The sequence below is a fragment of the Diabrotica virgifera genome, chromosome 8 (genome assembly GCF_917563875.1).
Source record: "Diabrotica virgifera virgifera chromosome 8, PGI_DIABVI_V3a".
Taxonomy (NCBI): Eukaryota; Metazoa; Arthropoda; class Insecta; order Coleoptera; family Chrysomelidae; genus Diabrotica; species Diabrotica virgifera.
Window position 1 is genome coordinate 48,732,387 of NC_065450.1, and position 12,693 is coordinate 48,745,079.

Here is a 12,693-nt window from a genome sequence, read left to right on the forward strand (position 1 = left end):
AAACTATAACAAGGGAATTCTTTATTATTATATTAGACATTCGTCATTCTGTTTTGGTGATCAGACGTAATATTTCCACATTAAAGATAGTGTCTCTTTCTACACGAGATGTTCTTTGGGTGAGGTGCTACCAGCTTATACTAATGCGAGTGTAAATAAAACAACTCAACAAGTAAGCGTATCAATTATTCCACCCCTCGGATAAGGGATAACCACCCTCACCGGGAGAAGATAGCCTTAGTGCCCAGGGCTGTCATATGGCGATCCAGAACCAGGGAAGAACTCAGGACTGGTGAACAGGACAGGTATGAAGAAACACGTCAATGTTCAGGCACCTAGACCACCTTAGACAACAGTGTGGTATATGTAAAATGGATGGAGACATCAGGCCGACGCGGAGCTGAAAATGGAATAGTATGGAGATGGAACATCGTGGGACAATGGAAAATGGACAATGCTATGGAACGTGCAGCGAGGACTTGTGATACGAACAAAGACGCGTAAAAGTGGTAAGTCCATATTAGCTATTTTTATGGTATTTCCTGATTAATATAAAGTATAAACATTATGTGCTACCTTAATTACATTAATATATGTTTCAAGTTTACCTATTTTTACTTAATTATTCTATTCTATTACCAATATTTATCAATATAAAAAGATTTTTTTTACCCTCATATTAAGTTATTATAGGACGCAATGATACAATTTTATATGATTTTTACATATTTATCAACGTATACCTTATCATTGCTGACTTTTATTCATTTATTATTTGACTACTGATTTTTAGTACATTTTTGCAATTTTTATGATCTTAATATTTGCTATCGTAAATATACCTATCAAAATAAATATACGATATAACAAATATACGCTATATGCATAATACATTTAAATTATTATTCTAACTACTTATTTACAAGGGTTAATATAACGTTATTTATTTTTGAATTTTTATTACTACTGCAATTTTTACATATTTTTACCATATATTGACGTATTATTTTATCTCTATATTTTTTACTATATATCTATATACTACATATCTATATACACCGTAAGACTATCGAATTTATATTTTCGCTAAGAAGTGCAGAAGCTGAAAAAAAAGAAAGAAAAAAATTATGTATAAATGAGTAGCAACAAAGTTACTTGGGAAGATTTTGTCAAAATAGTTGAGGAAATTGCACAAGAAATAGACAGGCAAAGCAGAAGAGTCTTAAAGAAAAAAGTTCCGAAATCTAAGGACATAAAGGAAGAAGTAACGACACAGCTAATTAAAGCTTATAACAAGTTCACACAATTGACTAGGAAAAACTGGGAAGCACTTTCGGACAAACAAAGGGAATCGTGCAACAAATATTTTGGAAAAATCAGAGACAAAGTTATACGATCATTTCAAGCAGTAAATGTGAGAACAGTGGTTCCAAGTTCAATACATCAACCAATCGACAAGGAAGTTGAAGAGGAACAAAGCGATGAGGAAATAGAAGAAGGAAAAAGCGACGAGGAAGGAGAAGAAGAAATAATTAACGACGAAATAAAAGAGAAAAAAGGTGACATAAAACAAGATATAACAATATTAAACATGGCTTTGACAATCAATGAATTTTTGAATATCGCAAGCAAGATATTGCCCAACGAGTTCGATGGAAGCGCAGGGAAATTACAACCATTTTTAGACGCATTAGAACTACTTGGAAAATTGGCAGAAGGTCATGAAGACACAGCTGTAACGCTAATAAAAACGCGACTCACCAATAAGGCTAGGAACCTAATAACCACAGAAGATACAATTCCACGGATAGCTGAAGTACTAAAGAAAGAATTAAAAGGTGATAATCCGAAGAATTTAATAGCCAAATTAGCCAAAAAAAGGCAAGGGCATAGAGATGCAGCAGTGTACGCATCTGAAGTGGAAGAGTTAGCAGAACAATTAAAAGTAGCATACATAGCGGAAGGAATGCCACTTGACTTAGCAAAGAAATATACGACGGAAGCAGTAGTAACAACAATGAAACGAAACGCTAATGCAGAGAAAGCTAAGATAATACTGGAAGCAGGTAACTTTACATCACCGCAGGAAGTAGTATCTAAATTTTTGTCGATCGATACGACTGAAGAAAATGCACAAGGAAGAGTCTTAAATTATAGGACAAACTACGAGAATAGGAGAGGACAGCAGCAATACAGAAGAGGATATCATAACAAATATGACAGAGGAAGAAGAAATAACTTCGGACAACGGAACGAAGGAGAAGCAACGGACAATCAACGAAATTATTCGAACAGAGGATACAGACAATTTAACAATCAAACATACAGAGGAAACCAGAGAGGCGGACGTAACAGGAACGTAAGATTACTAGAAATAGAGGACAGTCAAGAAGAGCAAGAAAACCAGCAGTTGGGGTTTTGAATGAACAACAAGTTGGAAGCACACAGGCAGAAATAAAATATAACATTTACAACTTCGACCTAAACCTAACGAACTTTGTACGAATGAAAACAGGAATTCTTGAAAACACAAGCACTTTTATCATAGACACAGGAGCTGACATTTCAATACTAAAATGTTCACAAGATTTTATGAAGGAACAGGTGAAACCAAACACAAAGGCGAAAATAAAAGGAGTCACTAAAGGAGAGTTGCAAACAATGGGAGAAGTTGAGACAACACTCGAAGTAAAAGGAACTCGATTCGAACACATCTTTCAATTGGTAGAACCTAACTTTCCAATTCCAACAGACGGAATCATTGGGAGAGACTTTATTTCTAACTTTCAATGTATACTAGATTACGCAAACCTTAAAATGCACATTAAAGAGGACAACGATTGTTACATTAGTACGAAAATTCTGGATAATATAGACAATGACACCATAATAATACCGCCTAGATGTGAAATTTACAGAATCGTAAAAATTTTTCAAACGTTAAAGAAAGACAGGATAGTGGAACAGCAAGAAATACAACCAGGAATATTCATAGCAAGAGCAATTATTTCAAGTAATAATCCATACATCAAAATTTTGAACACAACGTACGAAACAGTAAATGTAGACGCAAGCACAATCAGGACGTTGGATATTAAACTATTCAATATATATAGGCTAGTCAACGACAGCAAGGACAGAAAAAAAGAATTACGAGAATCACTGAAATTAGACATACCAGAATACATACGAGACAACTTAGTATCGTTATGCGAGGAATATTCGGACATATTCGCCCTAAGGCATGATATGTTAACCTGTAACAATTTCTACGAACAAAAACTAAGAGTTAAAGACCAAACTCCGGTATATATCAAGAATTATAGGACACCTCATGCGCAAACAGAGGAATTAAATCGACAAGTACAAAACCTAAGAGACCAAGGAATCATAGAACCATCTACATCCGAGTACAACAGCCCAGTAGTACTGGTACCGAAAAAAGCTATAGATGGAGGAAAAGCATGGAGATTATGCATAGATTTTAGACAACTGAACAAGAAGATAGTTACAGACAAATTTCCATTACCAAGAATAGATTCGATATTAGATCAACTAGGAAGAGCAAAATGGTTTTCAGTTATAGACTTAATGTCAGGCTTTCACCAGATACCATTAGAAAAATCATCGAGAAAATACACATCGTTCAGCACAGAAAATGGAGCATTTCAATTTACCAGATTACCTTTTGGATTAAATGTAAGCCCAAATAGTTTTTCAAGAATGATGTCAATAGCATTTTCAGGATTAACACCAGACAAAGCATTTCTTTACATGGACGATATCGTAGTAATTGGAATATCCGAAAAACATCACTTAGACAACCTGAAAAAGACATTCGAGACATGTCGAAAATTCAATTTGAAACTTAACCCAGGAAAATGTCAATTCTTTAGAAGGGAAGTAACATATTTAGGACATGATCTTTCTCAAGAGGGAGTATCACCAGACAAAGCGAAGTATGCAGCAATTGAACAATATCCGACACCTAAGACAGCGGAAGAAACAAAGAGATTTGTAGCATTTTGCAACTATTACAGACGTTTTATTAAAAATTTTGCGGAAATATGCAGACCACTCAACAAATTATCGAGGAAAGGAGTAGAATTTTCGTGGACCGAGGAGTGTGAAAAAGCATTCAAAAAGCTTAAAGCATCTCTGACGAAACCACCAATTTTAAAATATCCTGATTTCAACAAACAGTTTATCTTAACAACAGACGCATCCAATGAGAGTTGTTCAGCAATCCTAAGTCAAGATTACAACGGAATTGACCTACCTATAGCATATGCATCAAGAAGTTTTAGTAAAGGAGAATGTAATAAACCTATAATCGTTAAGGAATTACTAGCGATTCATTGGGGAATTAATTATTTTAAATGTTATCTATATGGAGCACCAACATTCAAAGTAAAAACAGACCATAAACCTTTGACACACCTATTTGCAATGAAAGAACCAACCTCAAAACTCACGAGGATCAGATCAGACCTAGAAGAATATGACTTCGAAATAGAGTATATAACAGGGAAAAGTAACTACGCAGATAGTCTTTCAAGAATAACATTGCATCAACTAAAAAACCTATACATAGACAACGCCCATATACTAGCTATAACAAGAGCTCAAGCAAAAGAAAAGGAGAAAGAAGCAAGACAAACAAAGGCTGAAAGTGAACTCGCACTACAGCCAGAAGCCACCAAACAGACAGTAAGGAAGGTACTAAATAATTTAGAGGCGCATAGACTACCAATTTTGTCCTTTGGAGCAGAACTAATCTCACCAAGACTGAGCATTAGGGCCAAAAACAAAATAAAATGCAGCAAAAGCATAGCCACAGGATTGAATCGTTTCGATTTAAACCAAGCGTTGGTACAGCTTGATAAGCTGGCGGTAGAGAATGCAGTACGTAAAGTAAAAATATACGTAAATGATATTATTTTTAAAATGTGCACAATTGATGAATTTATTAAAGAAGGAAATAAAAAATTGAAGAATATAGAAATATACATATGTGAAGTACCAGAAACAATAAAAGATGACAAAGAAAAACACAGATTAATAGAAGAATACCATAATCACCCGATGTTCGGAGGACACTTAAAGAAAAATAGACTAATAAAGAAGCTAAAAGCAAGATTTAGATGGAAAAATTTAGAAAAAGACGTAAGAAAATACGTTAAACAATGCCATGAATGTCACATTAACAAACCGAATAGAACACTTGTCAAAGAAGACGTGATATCGGACACTTCTTCGAAACCAGAGGACACAGAATACGTAGACACGATAGGTCAACTCACTAGAAGCAATGAAGACAAAAAAGAGCGGCAAGAAGAAAAGAATAGGCTCAAAGCGACACCACAACACTTTAAAATAGGAGACCTAGTCCTTGTAAAAAGGGAAGAGAATGGTAAGTTTGATAGTCTTTATGTAGGTCCTTTCACGATAACAGAAGTAAATAACGTTAATTGTAAAATCAGAATAGAAAACAATAAAATCAAGGAAATACATAAGAATAGATTATATGCTTACAATCCGAAAACACAGTGAGTGACAAGTGTTACGAAACAATGTTGTTAAACGAACATTTTATATTATTTATGTATTTGCGTAGGCTTAGGAAGTTGTATATAAAATAAATTTTTTTGTATTGATTACAACACAGTATGGGTTGGTAGCACGACTTGCATATTTCCCTCCCCGTAGTCGGAAAATTCCTAAAAAGGGAAGGTGTACAAGAATTCATCTGTACTCAGTAGATATATCTTAAAAACACCCTGTAATTATCTACGATAATTACTTTCAGTTATTTCTGTCATCAAAACAACATTACAACCTTCATTCGATTATATAAATATTGTTAGCCAAGATCACGATTCACTAATAATTGCAGAGTCAATTATAAACACTTTTCATGGTCGATGCTGAATAGGCATTTCTAAATATATAAACAGTTAAACTATAACAAGGGAATTCTTTATTATTATATTAGACATTCGTCATTCTGTTTTGGTGATCAGACGTAATATTTCCACATTAAAGATAGTGTCTCTTTCTACACGAGATGTTCTTTGGGTGAGGTGCTACCAGCTTATACTAATGCGAGTGTAAATAAACCAACTCAACAAGTAAGCGTATCAATTATTCCACCCCTCGGATAAGGGATAACCACCCTCACCGGGAGAAGATAGCCTTAGTGCCCAGGGCTGTCATAACCGGTTTTTCATGGAGAAGATTTATCAGTTCCAGGAGCTCGGCAAATTGAAAGAAAGATTTGGAAATGTATGGTGATAAAAGTGATGTATCAGAAAAAAATGATTCTTATTTTCCCGAAAGCGACGAAAAAGCACCTTATATCCAACAAGCCGAATTACATGATTTAGTTCGAGACCTTCACTTGTCCAAAGGACATGCTTAACCCTTAAGTTCTAGATTACAATGATGAAAATGAATTTTTTTTAAATGGAATTTACTAGCCAGTCAACTTGTAATATTTAGGAACCGTAACCAGGAGCTATCCTCGTTTTTTACTATGCAGGATAAAATGTGTGTTCGTGTTAATCCACATAGTGTTATGGGAAAATTGGGTTATGCACAAAATTGTGTACAAAAGACTTACTATAGTTTTTGTTTCTAGTTCTGAACTTATGTGTATACAGTGATGAGCGCGCTAATAACTCGCAAAATAGCTCAAAAGATAGAAACATTGCGAAACAAAAAGAGATGAAACTAGTGGAGGTGGAAATTATCGTTATAAACGTCTAAAATAACATTACATAGATTCCCACCTTTAGACGTATCAGAGAAGTATGACAACTGTCACTGTAACAGTAGAATTTTATAAAATACTCCTGTCACAGACGTCTAAAGGTGGGAAACTATGTAATGTAATGTTAATTAACACGTTTATAACGATAATTTCCACCTCTTCTAGTTTCATCTCTATTTGTTTCGCAATGTATTAGGTTTTCCATCTTTTGAGCTATTTTGCCGGTTATTAGCGTGCTCATCACTGTATAGTATATTATATAAGATTTTTTATAATAATAACAGCAATATTTGATAAATTCTGTAACTCCAAATCTAACATTTCACCTGACCACACAATGTACGGTGGACGCATACGCAGAACTGAGCGGCACTTTAAGAAGAAGATAACTCTAAATATATACGTGGTGGAATATTTTGACGTTAAAATTGAATGTGATGATAATCATCACACATAAGTATATGAACGTGTTGTAATAATCATCAAGTTTGAAATGTGAAAAAAATTGGTAAAATATTACATAGTACTCTTATGCCCGATTTCACCAACGATACCTAAACAGTTGCCTTATTAAGTAATTCTTATCGATAGGAACTTCTTAAGTCAATTTTAAAAGAAGAATAAGATCACATTTCCTTACTTTTTCGATTATTTGTCATTATTGTTTGTTTGCCAATTTGGTTTTATTCAGTTTTGTACTGTTATAGTTATTTTATTTAGTAGTTAGTTATTTGTGCATTAAGTTTGTATATAATAAATATAGTCGTGTATGTTATTTGTATATGTACAGTGAAATGGAGGAAAAGAAAAGAGTTGTAAATTTCACATATGACGAAAAATTGAAGTTAGTTGAATTGTCATTAATGAAATAATTTTAAAATAAATAATATGTTGAAAATTGCTTTTTATTATTAATTTTTTAATGACACATTTTTAATTATATCATGAATGGGTTTTTGAAACACTAGTTTGTTAGGTAGTAGGTAGACTACATAATTTTGTCAACAGACCTGTAAAAAACTCCAACGGGTTTTCTATATTTTCCAACACAGATTATATTAATAAAATAAAAGAAAATACAAAATTACAACTAATATACCTAATATTACAGAATAACAGAAAAATTAAGGTAAGAAGCAAATTATTGACAAACGTCACAAGTACATTAGTCAAAATTGTAAAAATATAACCTGACTATCAACGATAAGTAATACCTAAAGTTTAGGGAGATCGAAAAACGTATCCTACCGTAAGGTAATGCTTAAGCGGTTTAGGCAATTCTTATCGTATGGTGAAATCAGTTTTAGAGTTAGGAAGTACCTAATTAGGTAATTCTTAAATATTTAGCATTAAATCGGGCATTAGTTTTATATTATATTACACCAGTAGGGTAAAATAGCAATACAAAAATGTTTATTAGGTAGGTATATTGTTATAAAATAATTGCCTTTTATATAGAAGTAAGAATACAAAACAATTTATGAGGCATAATATGAAATTATTCTTCTTCTTTTTTTGGCATACCCTCTGAATCATCATACCATTCCACATTTCGTTGCCTTTTGGCTTTTCCGAAAGTTTCCTCTTCAGATTCCGTTATTATTTTAATTACAAAGTACATTCAATGTATGACACAATTTGCTTTTATATGATCGAATGAACGTGGGAGTATAATTTGTTTAACGGCACGTTCGTGAATCATATTGTGATCAGTAAATTTTTTAGAAAAACGCTGATTTGACTTTTGGATATATTTAGTGATAATAAAAATCAATTTTTACTGCAGTTACATATTTAATATTAAAATAGCATTGGACGTGGGAGACTCTTTGTATGTAGTTTTGTACAGTGGAGTTGTTAAAACAAGTTTCACAAGTTTACGGTTGTTCTTCAGTGTGTACTTTTAAGTGTAGTTTCAAATTACTTGCAGTCAAAAACTGCTTAAACAAGTTTCACTCTTCTACGGTTTTTATTCACTGTGCACTCTCAAGTGTACTTTCAAATCACCTGTTCTACTGAACTGCTTAAAACAGGTTTCACACTTATACGGCTTTTCTCCAGTATGCACTCTCAAGTGTACTTTCAAATCACCTGTTCTACTAAACTGCTTAAAACAGGTTTCACACTTGTACGGTTTTTCTCCAGTGTGAACTCTCAAGTGCATTTTCAAAATACTTGCAGTCATAAATTGCTTTAAACAAGTTTTACACGTGTACGGTTTTTCTCCAGTGTGCACTCTCAAATGTTTTTTTAAATTACTGGCATCAACAAACTGCCTTAAACAAGTTTCACACTTGTACGGTTCTTCTCCAGTGTGTGATCGCATATGTGTTTTCAGATGACCTAGTTGAGAAAATTGTTTAAAACAAATTTCACACGTGTTCGGTTTTTCTCCAGTGTGCAGTCTCAAGTGTATTTTAAAATTACTTGCAGTCATAAACTGCTTTAAACAAGTCTTACACGTGTACGGTTTTTCTCCAGTGTGCACTCTCAAATGTTTTTTTAAATTACTTTTATCAGTAAATTGCTTAAAACAAATTTCACACTTGTGAGGTTTTTCTCCAGTGTGCAATCTCAAATGTGTTTTTAAATTACTTTTATCAGTAAATTGCTTAAAACAAATTTCACACTTGTGAGGTTTCTCACCAGTGTGTAGTCTTAAATGATTGTTCAAATGACATGTCGTAATAAACTGCTTTAAACAAGTTTCACACTTGTATGGTTTTTCTTTTTCTCCAGTGTGTAATCGCATATGTGTTTTCACCTGACCTAGTTGAGAAAATTGTTTAAAACAAATTTCACACTTATGAGGTTTGCCTTCAGTGTGCATTCTCAAATGTGTTTTCAACTGACTTGTCGTAATAAACTGTTTTAAACAAATTTCACATGTGTAACGTCTCTGCCCATTTCCAACTTCCATATTTTTATTTAATATTTTACCTTCAATGTGATGACCTGTATAGTTCCCTGTATGAGATGAATGTGCAGTTATTGTTTCAATCATTTTCATTTCGTTATCTTCTTGGGAACGACCTAAAAAGAAAAACAAATGAAAATAACAAAATAAATACACTAAAAGCAAAACTTTTATTAAAATAAAACTTTCAATAATTGTTTTATGCAGATGTCGCCACGGTAGCCATACATGTTATTTTGTAATGATTCGGTACTGGCTGTCAGATGTGTTTCAGTTCGTTCAGAGATAGTCATATACAGTTCAGTTGAAGATGATTTGTATTTTTTGGCATCATATAGTAAAAAGCAATTGTTGGAGGTTGCTCATAGTAGATAGTATCGGAAGGAATATGTTGATGATAACTGTGCTTGCAGTAATGGGCATACCGTGCTTAGACTTCCTCCTTATTGTTGTACATTGAACCCAATAGAGATAATATGGATTTAATTTAACCCGGCATTGGTCGCTAGGTAGGTTGGTTACGCGAGTGGTCGCGCGTGAGATTTTTTCTCACATATCCAACTTTTGCCTTTCTTTACAAAATTTTACAAAAAAGATGAGGTTTCATCAACGATAAAGCCATTTGCTTTAAAAAGACACGACGCTTTTCTGTTTTATTATTATTATCTTTATAAAAAATGTCAAGTCAAGTCAAGTCAAATTTATTCATCACATGCGACATTGTACAAAGTACATGTATGAGACAAGTCAAAGTTTATACAAAAAGTATATAAATTGTAAATACAATAAGTATATAAAAAAGTATATAAATTAATAAATACGACAAAACATACTTAAAAGTTATTTTTAGAATATGGCTCTAGCTCACAAATGTATTGATGTACACACCTCCGAAAGTTTGGCTGATGTAAATCCATTCGTATATCTATTGGCAATTTGTTAAAGAAACTTATGGCTGCATAATGTGTGCTACCTTCCAACAAAACAGAACGATGTTGTGGAAGCATAAAGTGATTGTCTCTGAATCTTGTTGAATAAACATGGTTAAATTGAAATTTATTGAATTCATTAATTTTGCAATGTAAATACATTATACACGAAAATATATACAGACCAGGAATTGACTATTGATGGCGCCAATACCTAACATACAGTGATGAGCGCACTAATAACCGGCAAAATAACGTAAGAGATGGAAAACTTATTAAGTTGTGAGATAAAAAGAGATGAACCTAGTGGAGGTGGTAAAGTTAGCGATAGTAACTTATAGATTGACCTTATATTGATTGTTTCTCACCTTTAGACGTATCGGATGAATTTGAGAAATGCCACTGTCCCAGTGACAATTTTAGTTGACATACTCCTCTGATACGTCTAAAGGTGGGAAACAATCAATATACTGTCAATTTATATGTTACTATCGCTAAATTTAACTCCACTAGTTTTATTTCTTTTTATCTCGCAATTTAATATGTTTTCCATCTTTTGCGCTATTTGGCCGGTTATTAGCACGCTCACCACTGTATATGGTAAGTGACCATCTACAAATAACCCGTGAAACAGAATATAGGATTTCCGTATCATCGACCACATCCACGGCGCCTTTTACTACATCATAAAAGGATATTATTTCAGGTTTTAAGGGGAAAAATAAAATTAATTTTTATACACAGTTGGTGACGCCGGTGGTCGCTTAATGAGAGAATCTCTCACATGAAGCACACTGACTCAACAATATGGTGATACTAAGTAAACTGAGTCACTATCTGAGCGGATGAGTCTATTAGATTGTCGAGGGAGGATAGTTAGGAGACTAGAAGGAACTACAGCGCGTATAATTTCCCAGAAAAAAAGTTGTGCGCAATTTTCTGAAACCGTGAGAGAAAATCTCATATAACGACCACGGCCGGGTTAAAGGAAATTAAGGAGAAGGAACGTGGCTCCTAAATTTTCGTCTACTGTTCTCAAGTTAATTAGAACAGAAAAATGTAATCAAACATGTAATTGGAGTGGAAAATGGCTACGTTAAATATTTACCAGTATTAATCAAATTAACAATAAAGGACCCCGCAACACTCCTTATGGAAAAGTTGTCCCGGTCAAATTTAACGAAACTTTGGTGAATGATAGTTCTCAGTGAGTAGATTAAAAAAGTCCATGGCACCTAGATCTGAAAAACTATTATTCTCGACCTACAGCCTTCTTAAGTTCTTAAATTCAGATACTCGGTTTACGATATGTGCACTAATTCACGGCCAAGTGAATGAAAGCATCTATTACTGAAAGAAGACAGACTCATTCTCTTCATGCATATTTGCGTGTTGCATAAGAATTCGTGGTCAAAAATAGATAGATTGTCTTTTATTCTTCAGAAAACCTACGAAAAGTCTTCAGAAAACTGAAAAAGTGCGATAGAAAATGTGTTGCTACAGCGACATAATAATTATCATGTTTTCATGAATGGTTCAGACTTATCCAATACCAGCTGCAGTTCCGCCTTATCTTTAGAAAACTACTGAACAGCGGCGGATCTAGGGGAGAATAGGGTAATTCCCCCGTAACATGGTCTAGAATTAAAGAAAAAAATGTTGAAACATAAAAAAATATATTAGTTGACATTAAATTTACTATTGACAGACAAATTCAACCCAATTAACTCGACAGTTAGGAAAATTAAGGAAACTTATTGCACATGTTATTATTTATGTCGTGTAGTATGGGTTTTCTATTTTATGTATTTAGGTGTTGGTGTTTTATTGGAAGTTGCCCCTCTCCCAAGGCAAATGTTCCGCCACTACCACTAAAGCGCTTCAGAAAATAGGGCTTTTCATTCACATTCATTTGTTTCGAGCTTCTGTCATATCAGAAGCTTGTAGGAGTAAGGACTAACTGCAAAAACGATGTTTCGGGAAAACTGAGTTAAAGTTTACAAACATGTTAGAATAGTAAGGGCGACCAAGTGATGTTACTAGATTATGCGGTTTATCGTCGCATTTCTACTATA

The 12,693-nt window shown here is 33.6% G+C and overlaps 1 protein-coding gene across 14 annotated transcripts in view; it reads right to left on the reverse strand.

Annotated features, from left to right (window-relative positions):
• LOC126889968 (zinc finger protein 271-like) overlaps positions 1–12,693 on the reverse strand; it is a 127,739-nt gene that overhangs the window by 68,217 nt on the left and 46,829 nt on the right. For 11 of the 14 annotated variants that reach the window (XM_050658749.1, XM_050658748.1, XM_050658745.1 and 8 more), the window contains exon 3: positions 9,713–9,805. The exons of the other annotated variants lie outside the window; for them this stretch is intronic. In XM_050658749.1, coding sequence (XP_050514706.1) covers positions 9,713–9,805 — 93 coding nt within the window. The remainder of the gene's footprint in view (positions 1–9,712; positions 9,806–12,693) is intronic. 14 annotated transcript variants of the gene reach the window in all.